At 31.0% G+C, this 19,164-nt stretch overlaps 8 protein-coding genes across 8 annotated transcripts; 4 read left to right on the forward strand and 4 right to left on the reverse strand.

The window, feature by feature from the left end:
- Nucleotides 1-335: 335 nt before the first annotated feature.
- FG379_003247 (ARM repeats containing) lies at nucleotides 336-1,157 on the forward strand (the record flags this gene model as incomplete). The annotated part of the gene is made up of 1 exon (XM_067328905.1): nucleotides 336-1,157. The coding sequence occupies one exon, from the start codon at nucleotides 336-338 to the stop codon at nucleotides 1,155-1,157; it is 822 nt and encodes a 273-aa protein (XP_067185045.1).
- A 1,127-nt stretch (nucleotides 1,158-2,284) lies between these two features.
- Nucleotides 2,285-4,450, forward strand: FG379_003248 (uncharacterized protein; the record flags this gene model as incomplete). Its single annotated transcript, XM_067328906.1, has 1 exon — nucleotides 2,285-4,450. One exon carries the CDS (start codon nucleotides 2,285-2,287, stop codon nucleotides 4,448-4,450), a length of 2,166 nt encoding a protein of 721 aa, XP_067185046.1.
- Nucleotides 4,451-4,943: 493 nt separating this feature from the next.
- On the forward strand, nucleotides 4,944-5,099 carry FG379_003249 (60S ribosomal L39; the record flags this gene model as incomplete). The annotated part of the gene is made up of 1 exon (XM_067328907.1): nucleotides 4,944-5,099. The coding sequence occupies one exon, from the start codon at nucleotides 4,944-4,946 to the stop codon at nucleotides 5,097-5,099; it is 156 nt and encodes a 51-aa protein (XP_067185047.1).
- A 538-nt stretch (nucleotides 5,100-5,637) lies between these two features.
- On the reverse strand, nucleotides 5,638-9,378 carry FG379_003250 (signal peptide protein; the record flags this gene model as incomplete). Its single annotated transcript, XM_067328908.1, has 1 exon — nucleotides 5,638-9,378. One exon carries the CDS (start codon nucleotides 9,376-9,378, stop codon nucleotides 5,638-5,640), a length of 3,741 nt encoding a protein of 1,246 aa, XP_067185048.1.
- A 495-nt stretch (nucleotides 9,379-9,873) lies between these two features.
- FG379_003251 (notchless) lies at nucleotides 9,874-11,427 on the reverse strand (the record flags this gene model as incomplete). The annotated part of the gene is made up of 1 exon (XM_067328909.1): nucleotides 9,874-11,427. One exon carries the CDS (start codon nucleotides 11,425-11,427, stop codon nucleotides 9,874-9,876), a length of 1,554 nt encoding a protein of 517 aa, XP_067185049.1.
- Nucleotides 11,428-11,749: 322 nt separating this feature from the next.
- On the forward strand, nucleotides 11,750-12,294 carry FG379_003252 (uncharacterized protein; the record flags this gene model as incomplete). Its single annotated transcript, XM_067328910.1, has 2 exons — nucleotides 11,750-11,863; nucleotides 11,977-12,294. 2 exons carry the CDS (start codon nucleotides 11,750-11,752, stop codon nucleotides 12,292-12,294), a joined length of 432 nt encoding a protein of 143 aa, XP_067185050.1.
- A 450-nt stretch (nucleotides 12,295-12,744) lies between these two features.
- FG379_003253 (uncharacterized protein) lies at nucleotides 12,745-14,085 on the reverse strand (the record flags this gene model as incomplete). Its single annotated transcript, XM_067328911.1, has 1 exon — nucleotides 12,745-14,085. The coding sequence occupies one exon, from the start codon at nucleotides 14,083-14,085 to the stop codon at nucleotides 12,745-12,747; it is 1,341 nt and encodes a 446-aa protein (XP_067185051.1).
- A 1,153-nt stretch (nucleotides 14,086-15,238) lies between these two features.
- On the reverse strand, nucleotides 15,239-18,985 carry FG379_003255 (uncharacterized protein; the record flags this gene model as incomplete). Its single annotated transcript, XM_067328913.1, has 1 exon — nucleotides 15,239-18,985. The coding sequence occupies one exon, from the start codon at nucleotides 18,983-18,985 to the stop codon at nucleotides 15,239-15,241; it is 3,747 nt and encodes a 1,248-aa protein (XP_067185053.1).
- Between the last annotated feature and the right edge of the window lie 179 nt (nucleotides 18,986-19,164).

The raw sequence follows: 19,164 nt of genomic DNA on the forward strand, positions 1-19,164 counted from the left end.
TGTATGTAGTAGTTATTTAATATGCATGTATATATAATATGTATATTTGAACAAAGTAAAAAAGATAAGTTATAGGTGTAAATAGAATTTGCAGAGAAGAAAAAGATTAATTAGATCATACAACAAATAACGGTTGTTTAATATTATTAATAGCTGATTATTTTGTTTTTGATATTAATTAAAAAAGAGCAAAGGTTTTCCAGATTTATTTACAAAGACTAAATTTTACAAATAGACAAAGTTTGGTTAATTACCAAAAAAGTTATTGCAGTTTTCAAATTTACCTTTTTCTTCCTTTATTATTGTTGTAACAATTACGCAGTTAATTTAAAATAATGGGATCAGCTGTTTCAGGAGGATGTTGCTCAGGGAGAGAAGATGAGGAGGCGAAGAGACGGGCATACGATAAGTTAAATAGAGGTGATGGAGTAAATGATGACATTACGAGATTCGACCTCGCATATGATAAAAATGATATTGAAGAGTTTGTTAAGTTATTATCGTCAACACAACCAATAGATAAGTTGGATGAACCAATGCATCCTTGGGCAGCAGATCCAAAAACCGTTGGGGCTTTGGCTGCAACACAACTAGCAATATTGGCAGCTAGAGACAGTCAACCGGAACTTAAAGATGCGATAAGAAAAAAGGGTGGAATACAAGGTTTACTAGAATTACTTAAAAGCAAAGAAGAAGATAGAATAGACGGAGCAGTAGTTGCATTGTCATTTTTGAGTGTAAATAATGCAGAGTGTTGTAGCACAATGTTCGAGTGTGGTGTATTGCCATATTTGGTTAAATGTATGTCTAGTGAAATAGATGGCCTTAGGGCTGCATCTGCACAAACAGCTAGGAATATATTTATATTAGGTATTAGCCAAAGGAAAGAATTTATGAGACTTGGAGGTATACAAATACTCGTTAATTTATTAACACCACCAAATAAAGATGTGGATAAACCTGAAAGTTGGTATACACCTTTAGAGGCGATATATCACATTGAAGATTTAATTATAGACCAAAATGAAGAATTATTAGAGTATACAAGAGCAGTCAGGAAATGTGGCGTTGTAGACAAACTTAAAGTACTAACTAAAAGCAGTAATAGAGATGTTTCAGAAGCAGCAGAGATTCTACTCACAAGGGTGTCTGAATAGTAAACACCATTATTTAATGAATAAATAAATGTAATATACATATTTCAAATTTGATACAATTAAATGAAGAATAAAAATGCTTTACTTACAAAATTATTTTTAGATCATGATTATTTCCTCTATATTTATTTTCACAATCGTTTCTAGCATTTTCTAGAATTAAATACATACAAATAAATGATATAATTATCAACAACTTTAGTTTTCTAATATTCACCTTTTATTCCTAAACAAAAAGAAGGGACTCAATAAACATCTATTACTATTATTATTATATTACATATTTTAGATTCTTTAAGTTTTACTTTTTTGTTTATATTTAACCAAAAATAGTCATTTTATTTTCGTTAACCTACTAATTCCTGAACTTCATTTTACACATGTTAATAAAGGAGGTGACATGAAAAGAATGAGAATTTTATCCAAATACGGAGGTTACAATGTATGACATTACCATTAAAAAATGTGGCAAATAAACAGTTGAATACATATAAATAATTGTAAGTTGTATATAAGGGATTACTATAATATTTATTAAATAGGCACTAGAGTAATACCTTCAAAAGTAGCATTAGTAAAAGTAATAATAATGATGTTACTCACTATTGTCAATTGTAAATCTATATTATCATTCATTTACATGCCTTTTAGCAATAAATTTGATTAAAAAAGCCGCCTTTCATTAACTGCTTCATTAACAGTAAATTAATGCCATATTAATATTAAGTGCAGAGACGCAAAATAGTAGACTAAAATTGTGGTCTAAATAAATAAAACCGGGAAAAAAAAGTAAAACTGATATGTACAAAATTTGAAAAAAATAATCATTTTTCAAAAGAAAAAGGGGAAAAGATAAAACAGATAAGATTATATAGTACAAAGCCGGTAAATTATCGAAGAGTACCTTCTGTCTTTTCTCTCATTTTTCCATTATCAAGAAGACAAGAGATATTTTAAAAGGTCTTCATTAAAGGCATACATAGGCAAACATTAACGATTATACCAAAAGTTATTTAAATATATAATCTTGCTGATAGGGAACAGATAAATAACAAACAGCAGGATAAATATTTATATTTTATTGGTGCACAATATTTCATTTGGGTTTAATTTAATGCGTATGAATAATGTTTAAGGTAACAAAAGAAGATTTGAGTGAGGACATTGAATTATTGGAATATCTAAGTGATTCAACGAATGATGAGGAAGAAACAGAAGAATACATTTCAAAAAAGTGCAATGCAATAGAAGAACCACTAACATTGTCGAACTCATTCTCAAGAAGTTTTGTTGTATTTGGACTTCCATGTGTAACTCATGATAAATACGATAGATTTGTTAAAGCTTTGAGGACAATTATCAATCAAACACTTAAAATGATGAGAGTTGAGTATGATGAAAACTTTATACTAGATGTTCCTTGTGATGAAAATGAGGACACAAAGGGATTAGCAATACTTACATTTCCCAATTCATTTCAAGCGGAAACAGTATGTCAGTCATTATCAAAAGCTCCTTTTGACAAGCAAACTAGATTTAACACGGTTATGTTTGACGATGTTAAGGTTGTACTGGAACAGGATGAATCAGACCCTAAATACCTTGAGACGCTTTATCCACCACCATTATTGTTTGATAGAAGTGATATTCGAAATTGGTTGTTGACTTCTAGATGCAGCGAACAATTCGTAATTAGATATCAGAGTTCAACTGAAATATATTCATTTGATTCGGTAGGGCGAATTCCTGAACTGGTTTACGATGGAGAGAGAGCTAAAGGTGGTAAAAGGGTCTGGACAGATTTTTCAGTTGAATGGAGTCCTATGGGCTCTTATTTAATCACATTTCATCGTCAGGGAGTAGTTTTATGGGGTGGTGATAACTGGGACAGAAAAGTTAGATTTGAACATAAAGATGTTAAATTTATAGAATTTAGTCCAAATGAGGAATACTTACTTACATGGGATGGCTCCTCTCCAGAATCAAAATTCGACAAAGCAGTTAAAGTTTGGCATGTACTATCTGGAAAACTTTTAAGATGTTTTGCAACTCCAACTCAAACATTAAGTATTTCAGAAGATAAGTACTTTTTATGGAGTCCTACCGGCAAATATTTGGCACATTGTTCAGAAAAAGGAGAACTTTATGTATATGAATCATCGACTATGAATTTAATAGAAGATCCAGTAACTGGTTTAAAAACTCCGCTGAAGTACCCTCTTTTGTTTTTTGATTGGTCACCAGAGGAAGACAATTTATCCATTTGGTGTCCAGAAAAAGGAGATACTCCTGGACGCTTAACATTACTTTCAGCTCAAAATAGAAAAGAACTAGCAATTAAAAATGTATTCAACGTTAAGGAAGCATCTGTATATTGGCAACCGAAGGGGCAATATATGTGTTTAAGAGCTCAAGTTTCAAGAAGAACAGGAAAAAAAGCAAAAAAAGAGTATACACAACTGGAAATATTTAGAGTTAAAGAAAAGAATGTCCCTGTTGATACAATACATATAGAAGGTGTGTCAGTTCGTTGTTTCTCCTGGGAGTCATCAAACAGATTTGTTGTTATTGTTGTTGATGAAGTAACTAGATTCCAAACACTTCGATTTTACCAGGTAAATAATACACAAACAGATTTTATTTACTCTCACTACTTGACAACTCCTGTTGATATGGTCAAATGGAGTCCGTTAGGTAATTACTTTGTTGTTGGAGGGTCGGGTGGAAATCTTGTTTTTTGTCAATTAAACAACGATAATAAATTTGATATTCTGCAAAAAGACGAACATTTTATGTGTAACTGGATACAATGGGATCCTACCGGCAGATTCATAACAACAGCTTTTCAGTCTAAATTGGCTGAAGGTGGATATAAGTACAGCACTGAAACTGGGTATGTAATTTGGTCATTTCAAGGTAGAAGGTTGTACAGCTCTCCATTAGAAACATTTTATCAATTCATTTGGAGACCACACCCTCCCTCACTTCTATCCCAGGAAAAATTTGATGAAATACCCAGAAAACTTAAAGACTATAGCAGAAAATTCGAGATTGAGGACGATTCCATTAGATCTGAAAGACTCAATGTTGTACTGCAAAATCGTAAGGTTAATGAAGACGAATTTAATTCAATTATAGAAGAGATTAATGAATGGAAGGTTAAACAGACCGTCTATAATGAATGGCTTGCAGCGAAGAACTCACTTATCGAGTCACTTGAATGGGAGGAACAAGAAGAGGTCATTGAAATCGAACTCGAGACTACTCAAGAGGTTATTTCAACCGACTTTTGATGTGCATACTACTAGAGAAAAAAGGAAAATCGTTCAAGTTATAGAAATCTGACAAAAATATAATATGTCTCTGTTCCTACACATAAAAGAAGTTAATAGAAATAGAAAAGATGAAACAAATGTTGTTTTCTTTTTTATTAGACTTTTTAATGTATTTTTTCTCGAGTTTGCCGCGTGTTTTAATATGTTTGTTGTCTCGTCTCTAAGCTAATTTGTTACTTTATAATAGATTGTTAGCACTAGTAATTGTTTATTTACTGTATGGTTATTATTAAGGCACCTAATTGCGGCGCCAAAAGTAAATTAATATTAAACTTGTAATAACTGTTTAGGGTAAATTTGCGTCAAGTGTAATTTATTAGTAAATTACTATAGACATATATACCCGGGAATTAATAAATAATTTGTCTTTTACTTTCCTATTGCCACTAGTTCAAACTAAAAAGTCTGGATTCTACTCGTTTTTGCAGAAGTTTGTTTTCTTGGAAAGAAGATGGGAGCAAATAAAGGTTTTATGCTTAAGAAACGTTTGGGGAAGAAGATGAAGCAAAACTCTCCTGTTCCTCACTGGTTTCGTTTAAAGTCTGATACAGACATAAGATACAATGTTAAGAAAAGACACTGGTTAAGAACTAAACTCAAGATGTAATAGACTATTTAATTTTTATTCTACTTACGTATATTTGAGGATTTTTGGTTTAAGGGCTTTATTCTCTATTTCAAATATGTAAATAGAAGTATATACTGTTCTTTATAGACAAAGTAATTCAGCTTCATTTTTATTATTTAAGATGTACATATTTAGTATTATTACCGGAGTAGTATGCAATATTTACTGAAGGATAGTAGCAAGGCAAAAGAAAAGTTGATTCAATGTTGAAAAACATTTTAATGTTTTTTTAGCTTTGTTTTCTCCTGTAGTGCAATTCTGTAGAGTATTTAGAACATAATGAATAAACTTGAAGTTATTTTATTTTAATCTTACTATTTTACTGCAACTATTTTTCAATTTTTACTGACATTAAGACTATTTAGTAACTGTTTGTTTCTTTTTTTACCGAAAGATAAAGAAAAACTATGGGGATTAAGAGGGGGATATAGATATGGGATAATATAATGATGTTTAATGTAAACTATACTAAATAGAAGGTGAAAGTAGTTGTTATAATTAATTTTTGACATAATATTTAACTTTCCCCAATCCCGTGGTCAAACTTTACATTAAGAAAACTTAAACAGTTGTTAATTTTCTCTTCAACACATTTAGAATAGTCAACGAGCTGAATAAACTGATAAGTTATTGATTTGTACTTTAAAACATTTGATTGATAATTTTTGTCAAATTCATCAAGTATTTGTATCTTATTTAATATTTTTTCTACCCATGGATAAAATTTGACTACGATATCATTTTTTATATTAATTAATTCTTTAATGCCAATGGTAGTATCGCATCTATAGTTTTTAATATACTCAAAACGAGAAGTTATTAGTGAGTTAAAGTCATTATCTTCAAACAAGTACATTCTGAGTGAATTTTGAAATCCAATGTACTCTTCTTTTGAAATAAAGTCATCTTTTGTATCTAGTATACATTGAGATAACTGAATAGTCGATTTTTCCAATACGTTGTTTATGAGGTTTTTCTCTACTAAAATAATATCACTTAAATTCCTCTTTAGACCACATTCCAAACACTCCCTTTTACATATTGCATCTAAACTCTTTGAATAAAGCTTTAATCTATTATAGTTTTGTGATAAAACGGATGTAATTTTTTGTAATACAAGTATCTCAACCTTACTACAGCTATATTTTGAGTTGGACTTCATTCCTGATGTAATGAACTTGTATTTACCCAAATTATTGATTTTATGTGAATCCGATATCATTTCCAAATACTTTCTAATACCTGGAATTGGAAAGTCATTATTTTCAAACTCTTCAATCAAAATTCCATTTGGAACTTCTACTCTTGATAATTTTTTCGTCCTAATCATTTTTTTGTTTAAATTCCCATAATTGTTCCCAATTTTTGCAATATTACCCCCTTTCAATCCTAAATTATCAAATCTTTCCTTGTAAATACTAGAGTTTAATCTTCTTCTTATGTCATTAAATATCCTAAATTCATTGTCCAAATTTTGCATTAATACGTTTACTTTATAAATTCTTTCTTCAAAATCAGGATAATTCCTTTCATTAAAATCAATGTATTCATCCCCACTTGTTTCTCTTAATTTAGTTAATATTGCATCTATTCTTTTGCTCTGAACCCTAAAGGAATTATTTAATTCCTCAATTTCAATTCTTCCTCCAACATATTCATTAAAATTGCTGTCAGATCCCAAGTAGAATTTGATGCAATTTAAAAGATAGCCATTTACCATTTTAAATGCATCTTTATCTATATTATGTTTACTCCAAATAGCATCCCACTCCTTAACCAGATCAATTAATTGAAATTTTGTAACAGGAATATCAGCGTTCTTTAATATTCTCTCTATCAAATAATCTAGTGTTTCTTCGTTTTTTCGAATGGCATTTTCCAGCCTTCTAAAGTATATGTAAGCTTGTGAATAGGTAAGTTTGTCACATTTTAACATTAATCCAACCTCTCTCGGTTTCCAGTACTTTAAAATATTTCTTTTAATTGAAAAGAAACTCTCTTTAACGCTAATTTTGGAATAAAGTAACCGTATTTCTCTCTCTACCATGTTCAATAGCCTTAAGTATTTACCTCCTTCAATATAATTAACGGAGTCACTCATATATTTTCTCAAGCAATCATTGCAATTTCCATATTTACAGTATTTACATTCCTCCACTCCGACTTGACGTGAATAAGACAAAGCTGATATTTTAATCAGTGTCATTAAAGTGAGTCTAATTCTCTCAAGTATTTTAAGCCTATAAGTTCTTGCAAGCCCTCTGAAACTTATAACCCTATTTATAAATGATTCGGAGGAATACCTTTCTAATGACCACAATACACCATCTTCACCAAAATATAAATCTAGTTTTGAACTTTTACTGTATATATTGTTTCCATCAATATTGTCTCTAAAGGTCATTATATCATCATAATTGCAATACTGAAGGTGGTCTTCTATACTGGAAATCAGTTTTTTACAAGAAAAGGTTTCAATTGGATGTATTTTTGTGTCATTTGGCTGACATCTACATCCTATAAGTGAATCAAATAAACACGATTCACAAATTTCACCATCTAAGTTTATCATTTCTATCTCATTGGTTACTACTCTACTAACAAGCTCTTTTTTGTATTCATTCATTAATACAAGAACATTAATGTCACAATTATTTTTGTTCCTGTTTCTTCCACTAATTCCAACATAGAAGCCATTTTTATAAAGTTTATCCCTAAATTCAGGGTGGCTTTTATTATATATTCTATATTTACCATAAATTCTCTCCAATATTTTAGAGTACTCGTCATTTATATTAAAGGAATTGTTCCAGTAACCTTTAAATCCTACCTTATCAGATAGTATAATCTTTTTGTTCTTTATTTGATCCATGCAATCATCTATTCTAAAGTCTATTTTATCACCAATTTTGTTATAATAATCCAGTGTTCTCATTTGTGTATCTATCATGTCAGTAAATTTAGTATAGCCATTGAATGTCTTATCATTGCATTTAGAACAGTCTCTTTCAGATAAGGACTCGAGAAAGAATTTAACACCTGTAACCACTTGTTTTAGCTCTTCCCTTCTTCTTAGTAAATGCCTCAACTCATATTCACTGCACTCACTTATTCTCTCTTTGCAGTTATCACAATATTCGTTATCTTGTTTATTCAAATTACCTTCTAATTCTCCACTATAATATTCATCCTCTTTTGTTATTCTTTTCTCTTCCTCATCTAAAAGCTTCTTTAATCTCATATAATTCTTCTCCAAATCAAATGGTTCGATTTCTCCATCTCTAGTAATATTATACCCTGGTCTCCTTTTGTATACAAAAATATCCTTCATTTCATTAAAGTGTTGCCCTAAAATGTCAACTTCTAAATTGTGATTGTCCACTTTTCCATCCCTCGTTCTAATATACTTGTTTAATTCCTCTTCAAGAACAAATTTATTTGAGTGGTCAACAAATTCTCTGAGTAAGCCTATCACCCTTTTAAATCTATTTCTAAGTTTGTTTCTCTCTACGTATTTCAAATTAATACTAGATTGGTAGTCCAAACAAATTTCACACTCTGGGTCCTCACATTCTCTAATGAAGGATGAATTCAGATAAAAAAGTTCCAAATTAACCTTTCTTATTTTGTTTAAAGTTTCCTGTTTCATTTTTAATAACTTTCTTATTCTTAATTTGTAGTTAAATTTTTCAATGTCTTCAGAAATGGTGTTATTTACAACAGGAACAATACTGCTCTCTAACTTACTCGGTATTGGTGGACTCAGTTTTTGCTCCCCGAAATGAAACAATATTCCATCCATTCTAGATACTTGCCCCAATATATTATCCTCAAAACTAGTATCATCCTCCTGTTTAAACAATTTTTCCCTGTCTTCCTCCTCTTCGAGTATCTGAAGATCCATCTCAAGCTTTGTTTTTCCAGAAAAGATACCTTTTGATTTCCTTAATATAGCATATTCCTCCGGAAATTTTGTTTCATTAAACAAAAACAAAACGCTTTTTCCTCTTTGGTTAAACCAACAATCAGGATTTTCTAGCAAATATAGTAACTTAAGATTAAGCTCCTCATCCGTTGTTGTTGCAGCTTTCTCGCTGTAAGGACCTATAAGCAAGTCTAATGGGGGTGCAAGATAGGTACCTAACTCGAGAATTCTATTTTTAGATTCCACATCGTAACTGCATACAAAACTGTATTTTTGAATAAAAAGTGGAGCCAAAAATGAAGTTAGAACAAATAAAAGCAAGTTTTCGTTCATTATATTCACTAAATTTTATAATAAGATTCATATCTCTTCTTACCACCTTCTTTGTTTTATTCCTTATTTTTATCTCTCTTTATGTATCTATTATTAAACAAAAAAAATGTGGTACCGCCAAAATAAAAGTAGTGGTTTGCATTGAAAATATATAAATTGTGAGATAAAAAAAGTGAATATCTAGATAAATATAAATTTTAGAATGTGTGTTTGGTTGCTTTGACACCAAAACCCATGTGTTTACTGCTACTAGTTCATTTGGAAGAAGGAACTCGCTATTTATTATTAGTTTTGAGGTAAAATTTACTATTATTTGTAATTAGTGCATTCATTTGGAAAAATCGGAGTTTTTATAAACAATTTTCATAGGTAAAAAACAAAATTAGTCATACATAGCAGCAATCCTTAAACTATACAGTGGATTTATTGTTATTATTATTACTGCTGTTATTTCTTGTTTTCTTTAAATGTCTCAATTGATAGTCATTCACTGACTTAGTGTCTCCATATTTTGACTATACAGTCTTTTGAACCAGAAGCAAGCCTGGAACCGTCTATTGACCAATCAATTGTATAAACCTCGTCTGCATGTCCTGGTAAGTCTTCTTTAAGTTTTCTAGAGGCAATATGCCATATTTTAACGGTACTATCGTTTGAAGCAGAGGCTAGAAGTCTGCTATCTACTGACCAGGATATCATGTAAACAGGTCCAACATGACCTCTAAATACAGAAATAAATTTTCCAGAATGCCCATCCCAAAGTCTAACAGTTTTGTCAAAGGAAGCAGATGCAATAAATCTTCCATCTGGTGAGAATGCGACATGATTTACAACTTTAAGATGACCTGTTAGTCTTTGGATGGGCTTTCTTCCATTTTCACCAAGAGGATCCCAAAGGAACATAGTATTATCATCTGATCCAGAAAGAAGTCTTTCGCATTTACATCTTTTTTTAAAATTATCAATGGATTCCCTCGCAGCTTTGATCTTTTCAGAAACAGTTTTAAAATTCATTTTAAGATTCTTGCCTTTAGGATAAAAACAGGAAGCTCTTGTAACATAGTCTGTATTAAGAGCAAGGGTATTTACCCAGTGAGCGTGACCCTTTAAGTCCCTTAAAAGTTTGCCGGTTTCAGGATTCCAAACTTTAATTAAAGTATCTCTAGAGGAACTTACAATGTATTCCTTAAATACCCCAGTCCACTTTAAGTGAGTAATCATATCTGTATGAGAAGTAAGTGTATTTATTATGGATCCTGTTCCAATATTCCAAATCTTAATTGAACAGTCCTTTGAAGCACTAATTAATCTAGGATAAACTGGCGACTCTTCTGAACTACCATTTTTATATTCAATTAAATGCAAGGGTTGCCAAGCTAAAGAAACAACAGCTTTAGAGTGGCCTCTTAGTTTTCTAAAAACTTCTTTACATTTAGAAGGGAACCAAACGCATATTGTATTGTCCATCCCAGCAGAGGCGAGATAAACTGAATCAGGAGACCAAGCAAGCGTCATTACCCAGTTAGTATGACCCTTCAAACACATTTCTGGCGTTTCTGTAATTAAATCCCAAAGTCTAATCGTTGTGTCTCCTGATCCAGTTGCCAAGAGATCACAGTCTGGACTGAATGAACAACAAAGTACAGCCTCTTTGTGTCCTTGTAGGGAACTTGTGCATCTTGTAGCCGGTAGAATTTTAAATGGTGTAACTGGGTAGTACACAATTTTTAGTACATCCTCAGTAGAGACTCCCTCAAGTTTATCAAAGCTTTCTGATAGAGAGTAACTTACTTCTAAATTTGTATCATTTAAACAAAAACTATATGGCGTATATTCATCATCATCTAATAATTGATTGACTAATTTATTTAAATCCATAGTATTCGTCTCGTCCAAATTAATATCAAACTCCTCTCCTACCTTGTTACCATCCGGATCCACAAATTGAATATTGACATGTCTCCCAGAAACTATACCATTGTTATCATTTTCATCTTGCGTTTTTCTTTTCTTATTTATAAATTCCTCTTCAGATAAATTAATCTTCATTTAATTATTTTTATTTATTCAGAAAAAGTCTATTTGTGCATTCCAAAGCCAGATTTCTGACTCATTCAGATAAAAACCAGCAAAAATTGCCGATGGATCGCTCACTCAAATTGAATCAATCTTTTTTTAGTCTTTTTTGACTTGTTAGACAGACCTATTTTTGAACCCGCCAAAATAGTAATCCATACACTTGGTTTACTGTTAAGTTCATATATTTTTTTAAAGTGTGATTCAGTATTCCTTTGATACTAAAAAAGGAAAAAGCATAAAGTTTAGTTATTTTTCTTTTCTCGTTAAATAAAAATAAGAAGGAGCAGGAATTATGACAACTATAGAAAGTAGTGTATCTTTTAGGGTACCCCCAAGAGTTCTTTATGAGTGTTTTCTGAGTGAGAATGACTTGACTAGGATTTCTTTGGGAAGTAGATGCCAAATGGTAAGTTAAAGTTTGTTTGATTTTTTCCTTTCTTTTAACTAGAGTAATTCCACTTCCATTTGATTATATGACAACATAATTCTTTTTTGTTTCGTTACAATTGCCAAAAAAAGGACGGAAAGGAGGGAGGTAAATTTACATTATATAATGGCTCAGTGGAGGGGGAGAATCTTAAACTAGAGAAGGATTCAAAAATAATACAAAATTGGAGATTTAGTTCATGGGAGGAAGGCGTTTACTCAAAAGTAACTATTGAATTTAGATCAATAATTGGAGAAGATGATTGCACCGAGGTACTTTTAACTCAATCAGGCATTCCCTCACTAGACAAATATGGAAACCCAGGCTGTTCAGAACAATGTCTTTTAGGGTGGGAGAGAAACTTTTGGGACCGCTTTGAGAAAATTATGGGTTTCCCAAAGTTAAAGTGATACAAGGAAATTTACTTGGTATTTTTTATAGAATAGCAATTAGACTATAGCTTTTGTCTAAAAGACTTGAGTAATCAGGTTGCTAAAACAACATTGTTTCTAATTGATATAATAATCTAAACAAATTAATTATCCCTTATTCTTTCACTATTTTCGACATCTCTTTGAACATTAAATTACTCGAAATTTTTTGTTCTTTCATTTCTCCCATAATTTACTAGGTACCCAATATATTACTACAAATAGTGGTAAGAAGTATATTGCCTTTGATATATATAATTCTACCCCTAAATGTTTACTTCAATTAGTGGTTTTAAAATATTCAGTAAATATAGTCAGAAAGAAGAAATATAAACCTAAAAGTGAATAAGGAAGGTGATAAATTATAGAATGAAGTAATAAAAGTGCCGAATAATGATAAAACACGTACTTTTATCCTTAAGTAGCATATTAAAAGTATTTTATCCAAATAAGAAAGTTCATTAGCCAACTTCCAGCAGTCATTCCAGCAACATTGTAAATAGATAAAAGAAAAGATGCTTTTTCCTTGTTGTATCTAAAGTATACAGTTTCTGGTCCGTATATAAATGCCAAATAGGCAAAAAAACCATTCGTGAAAGCAAGGAAAAATTGAACGAAAAGTTTTGTCCATACAGAAGCCAATAGAGAGTCAGGCGATGCTTGTTTTATCATGGAATACAAAGGAATAAAAGCCAGCCTGGATGTTGTAAAAATCCAAAGAAGCGATGGTGGTACAACAAACCCAAATCTTGGCAAATGTCTTCCAATCATATCTCCGAGATGAAACATCCCAACAAGAGCGATCATAAGAATGTTTGAACTGCTATCGGGAAGATTTGAAACCCATTCAGTACATATTGTCGGAAAAACTGCAAGAGTTACCATGAAAGATATAAATATATTATAAAGTTGAGGCCAGATTTGTCTAGTTACTTCCATATTTGTATTTTTAATCTCAAAATTACTTTCAGTATCTATTGAAATAGATAACAGAGAATCTTCACAAGAAAATTGAGAATCATTCCTGTAATTATTTACTGTACAAAGTGTACTACGATTTGAATTTCTTCTTATATCATCAATAGCTGAATAACTCCATGGGGATCTAGTTAAACTTTGAGCTAGAAAAGCAGCCAATAGTGAGATTACTGCGCTTATTCCGAACATAATAACAACTAGAGTTTTTCTTCCATCTACATCATGTGGCAATGAATATTCAAGTATAGAGGCCAATACAAAAGTAACTGCACCACTGTAACTTTGTCCCAATGAAACATCAGAACAAAAACTTTCTGGCATAATTGCAGCCAAAGTAAATGTTTCTGGTATTAATATTGCACAACTGAATGCAATTAATCCAGCAATAACGACGTTTAAAAAACATCCTTGGAGAGTTCCGTGAAGATACCATATACAAATACATATTACAGATGATTGAATAGCACCTATGCAATTAAATAGTACAGTACAATGATGCGGATCAAATATATGTGTAAGTCCTAATGCCATGGTCAGATTACCTATAAAAACTGATGTCATGTAACTCGTTTGAACGTATTGTATAAATCCCATATTTGGAAACAGTTTACCATTTAATATACCGCAACAACTTAGATATATATTCCACATAAATAGCGATGCTATACCAAATACAATAAACACAAAACGTGCATATATCTTCTCATTCTTAGGTATGTAAATTCCTACATTAAGTACATCTTGCAAATTTGGCATGTTTAAAAAACTAGAACTTTGAGTTTCTTCCTTCATTTTTTATATACAATATATATATTATGCTAATTATGGAAATGATTTATTTGTTATAATAAAATTCTTTTTGTCTACACTATTAGTACTTTTCACAAAAAAGATATACACTGCATTATACAGTGTAGTATGTTATTTTCATTAACCTAATTTAATTCTAATAGAGTAACTTTGAAATAAGATACAAAACTTAAGTATTTTCACTTATTTGCGTGCTGTTAACCACTTTTGGTATTATCAAACAGAGTAGAACAGATCAAATCAAACTAGATCAGGTTCTATCGTTATTATTTCCAAAATTAAATTTTTAGCCTTAAATTAAAAAACAATCTTTTGTTTACTCGTTTAAATGAAATGAACAGGTGGTTTTAGTCTATATTTTGTTATTGTCTGTTTAATCTAATTAGAGAGCAACTATGGTCCGTAGCAGGCGTTTAATGACTAGTTTAATCGCTATTCAAGATAATCCCTTGTTTTCTCTTCCAAATATATGATGGTATCTTTGTTAAGTTACTTAATTATAAAGGAATAATTATATGTATATACAAGTAAATTTATTACACCTTAATTACTCCATATTACCGTCTTGTATAAACATCTGAACCTTAATGTTTCCAATTATCAGTTTTCGTCTTCTCAACCAAGATACTTATCTTAAATACTTCAGTCTTCTGTATTAAATTTCCGTTTCCTAATGATATTATTATTCTATTGTTGCAACTTCTTTTATTTGTCTTTTAATCCACCTTTTTCTTGTATTATTTTTACTATGCTCCAGTATCTGGGTGCCATACAACATTTATATTGATATCTTTCAGGAGGTTGGCGCCTTCTCCATTAGTGTGCAAGTACCAGATTGAATATAGAAAAGGTTAATTTTATGAGAAAGAACGGTCATATCAACTTTGTGAAAGAAAGAGTAGCTAAAATAGGAATGATTTGGAATATTAGAGGGGACGAACAATTAGGGAGAGGTAAGGAATGAATAAATATGTGGGATTGGAGATGTGAATACGTGGTGTATAATGTTAGGGAATATGTACGTAATTGACAAGAATGGAGGTAGAAAGAAGGTATTAGAATAGAATTAATTAAATTAGTTGTTGACAATACATATTTGTTGTGTATTTAGCGTCAGTTTTGCCGGATAGTGATTCTAGCTCTCAAATTTAGGTATTTTGTTTGGACGAGAATCTTGGGAATAGTCAATATGATTGAATTCGCCCTCCCATTCTTTAAGTTTTATGTCATCATTGAAGACCTCAAGATACTCATTTACTATCTTTTTAACAGAATTTTGGAACTCCTCAAAAATTCCTGTTTTCTCTAATACAAACTCTTGTTTGTTTGCTGCAGGAACAAGCCATTGAGGAACATTAATAACGGCAGTTACTTTGTAAATCGAAGAATTATTCTCGCCTGTTTTGACGTTAGAACATATATTTGGAAAACTTGATTCAAGTCTTCTTATTAATCTTCCATTATAATAAAGAAGAACTCCTGCTTCTATAAACTTGTCTATAGATACCTGTTTAGAAACAGAAGATATATTGTTGCATTTGTCAATATTTGTATTTTGGTTGTCTAGCATATTAGTATCATTGGTTGATTCTGTATTAGCTGTAATTTTTGATTCGTTATTGTTTACAGTAGGATCAGATATAACTCCTATAATTCCAAAAGCACCATCATTATCAACATAACAATTGTCTTTGATTATCCTTGAAAGTTTAGCTGGCTTTTTGAGATTAGAAAGCAGAAAATCATACAAAGATTGGGATACAGATGTGTCTTTATTTAAAGATAAGAGTCTTCCCTGACAATATATATCTTGGGTCTTATTTAAATACAACCAGGACAAATATGTAGACAAACAAAAGTCTATTGAGTTCCTATTTGAGTTCCAAAATGGGCAAGTACACAAATCCTGGTGATGATCATCATAGCTTAGCGTGTTTGCAATATAGGATTCACAATAAGAATTTTTACTTAAAAGAGAATTTTCATTGCTTAACAAATTAAAGCCGTTCTCAGATATTTCCAAATACTGATATTTATGGAGTTTTAACTTGCTACTTGAGAAGGAGAATATAAATTTTGTTCCTGTACTTGACTTGAATGATGAAAAGTGGTCGCAAAGTATTTTTGGATTTTTTATAGGACCATATTTTAATATTAGTTTCTGCTTCTGTTGATGCTCAAGAATATTTGAATTAATTGGTATAAAAGGTTCTAAGGTATCTTGGTGCCAATAACAAATTGGAGTCCAGTATCTACTATCGTTAATATTTTCAGAATTTAATATATCAGTAGCAATAAGTCCCATTCCTATAAATTCCTTGGTTTTAGTGTAAATAATACAAGAATCAGATATTCGCGAAAAGGCATATTTAAACCCCAACCCATATGAACCATCTCTATTTAAAGTCCCAAAATGTCTTAAAAGATTTTCCATATCATTGTAACATAGCCCAATACCGTCATCTGTGAGTGATATAAAATCCTCATTTATATTTAATTCTGCAAAAGTTGAGTTATTACTAGTTGAAAAAGAGTTGTCCAATAAATGAGAAAATGCTCCAAACAACCAATTTTGTGAAGATGACATTGATGAAAAGATTGAATTTGACAACGTAAAAGTGTTTCTAAGCATTGGTCTTACAAACGGTTTTATATTATCTAAGACTATTGTATTTTCGGCAAATTCATTCTCATACTTTGGGAAGCTTTTTAATTTAAGTTCATTTTCACAAACAACTTCCTTTTGTTTGCCAAATGGTTCGTGCCCTAAAATTGATAAAGCCAAAAGACTTTGTTTTATCTTAATATCATTCTTTGTACAGTAATATCCCTGAAGAAGTAAATAGGGACTCTTAACATTTTTGTTTGTAGTATAACTTTCAAATAAATGCACTATTCCGTTTGAAATAAACATATATTCAAGTTCTGTATTGCTAAGTTCAGTTGATTCAGATGATAAAATTCCTTTAGATGTTGGTGAAAGGGCAGATATCCTCATCTTCTCGGTACTTTTACATTCACTCGTTTCTATGTCCAATATACTAAATTTAATATCACAGCCAATAGATTTAATCTGTGTCTTTTCTTGTTCATTTAGAAGAAAATCAACTCCTTTTGAACTATTCAAGTTTATTGGATATTCAGATATTTTTGGAAAACTCACACCTCCAGTGAACAGTAATACTCTCTTTTTCTTTTTACCATCAAAATATAGGGTCTCAATTCTTCCATTATCCTCAATATCATTCAAAACATTTTCTGGAACTCCAAGAGGTATGCAAGAGTGGAAGGTAGAAGAAGCAAGGAAAGATCCTGTTGTCTTTATTTTTGTCCAGTATCCCTTAATATATAAATTGGATATATCGTTTTCTGTTGAATTTATCGTAAAGGACCAAATATCATTAAATACAACCCCTCTTTTTGTTTGATCATCAACTTTCATTCCTTCTCCACCATAAATATAGAATGTTTTTTCATCAACCCAAACCATACTATGGCCAAATCTTGGAGAAGGAAGCTCAGTTTGAGCCGAGTTAGGAGCAGGAAAAACAGCAACTTGTGTCCAATAATTGTCTTTTATTGAGTATATCCACATGTCATTAGAAGGTGTTATTTCGTCCATACTCTTAGTGAGACCACCAAAAACGATTATAAATTTGGATTTTTCATTTGTTGAGAATTGTGGAAAAGTAAGTGTCGAATGAAGCATTCTAGGGGTATTTGAATGGTTATCCTGAATTATCCATTCTCTGGTTTTCATATCAAATATGGAAGTTGTAGTTGAGAAGCAAAATTCTTGTTCAAAGTCCTTTTCCTTAATTATTATACCACCAGAAATCACTATTTTTGGACCATTATTTGTTAATATTAAATTACTTGAATGATACATACTTGGATTTACAGGAACACCCAAACTCTTAAATGTCCTAATATCAAAATTATGTGTATCAAGTACAGAAATTGTTTCAAAATCATTTAAAATTATATGTCTTTTTCCTTCTATTCTGCTTTCTATATTTTTAATTCCTCCTAAAAAAATGATATATGGACCACAGTTTACTGTCGAGTGCCCTATGTATGGAACTTTTTCAGAAAATTCAACTCCAACCAAAGGATAAAGCTTTGAATTATCCATAAAAAAATCTTGGATCTTCAAATAACTATTTAATTTGTTAACAAGTGAATTCTCATTGTTAAATTCAAAAGACCTTATCATCCAAGAATAATCAACACTGCCATCATGCTCATTCCTTTCCGAAGAATTGCCTATACTCATTATTGTATGATATAACAACTCCTTTCCAATTATTTTCTCAAGTATCGTATAAACATCGTTATAGTGAACTTCACCAACTAAATACATATTAATTACATCTCTTATCTCTTTTCTTTGTCTACTTGTAGTTATTTTGTCTGAACATAGTAAATTCAATAATTCAATCAAAGTTGGTATTTTAGTACTATTTCGAACGTTCCCACCTATATTAAAGTTTTCTATCCTTGAAATACTCAATTTAAGCTCTAGTTCTTTGTTCCAAACTCTCAATTTATCAACAAGAACTCTTGATATAGTTACCAAGTCTTTCTTTTCACTCTCTTTTATAATTTTTGATATACCTACTATTCTTAAATTAGAATCACTAACTGATTCTCCTAAATTACTTTTTGTCGGACATGTCTTGTAGTATATCTGAAAATCCGGAGCTGAAGGTAACTGAATTACACTACAAGTCTCGAGATCCAGTCTTCTAATGGCCGTATCTTCGTCTTGAATAACAATTAGAGTGTCATTCTCCAAAAATATGTTCGTTTTTGAATCCCCAACCTCTTGCTTCCCCTTGCCTTTTTCAAGCAATTCTTTTTGAAAAGTATGTTGGTCCATTTTGGTTTTCTTAGGAAAGTTGAGACAAATAGAGGTTGTTTACACCCTGTATGCTAACAAAAATAATACTCCCGTCAAAAAAACACTGTCTTTTCGCTTTTGTTATTTCCTCTTACATTTAGGCAGGAATTTAAAAACGGCTGATATTGCTTTTACTCCAATTCACTCAGTTTCCCGCC

Source organism: Cryptosporidium bovis, assembly GCF_009768925.1.
Source record: "Cryptosporidium bovis isolate 45015 chromosome Unknown contig_6, whole genome shotgun sequence".
NCBI lineage: Eukaryota > Apicomplexa > Conoidasida > Eucoccidiorida > Cryptosporidiidae > Cryptosporidium > Cryptosporidium bovis.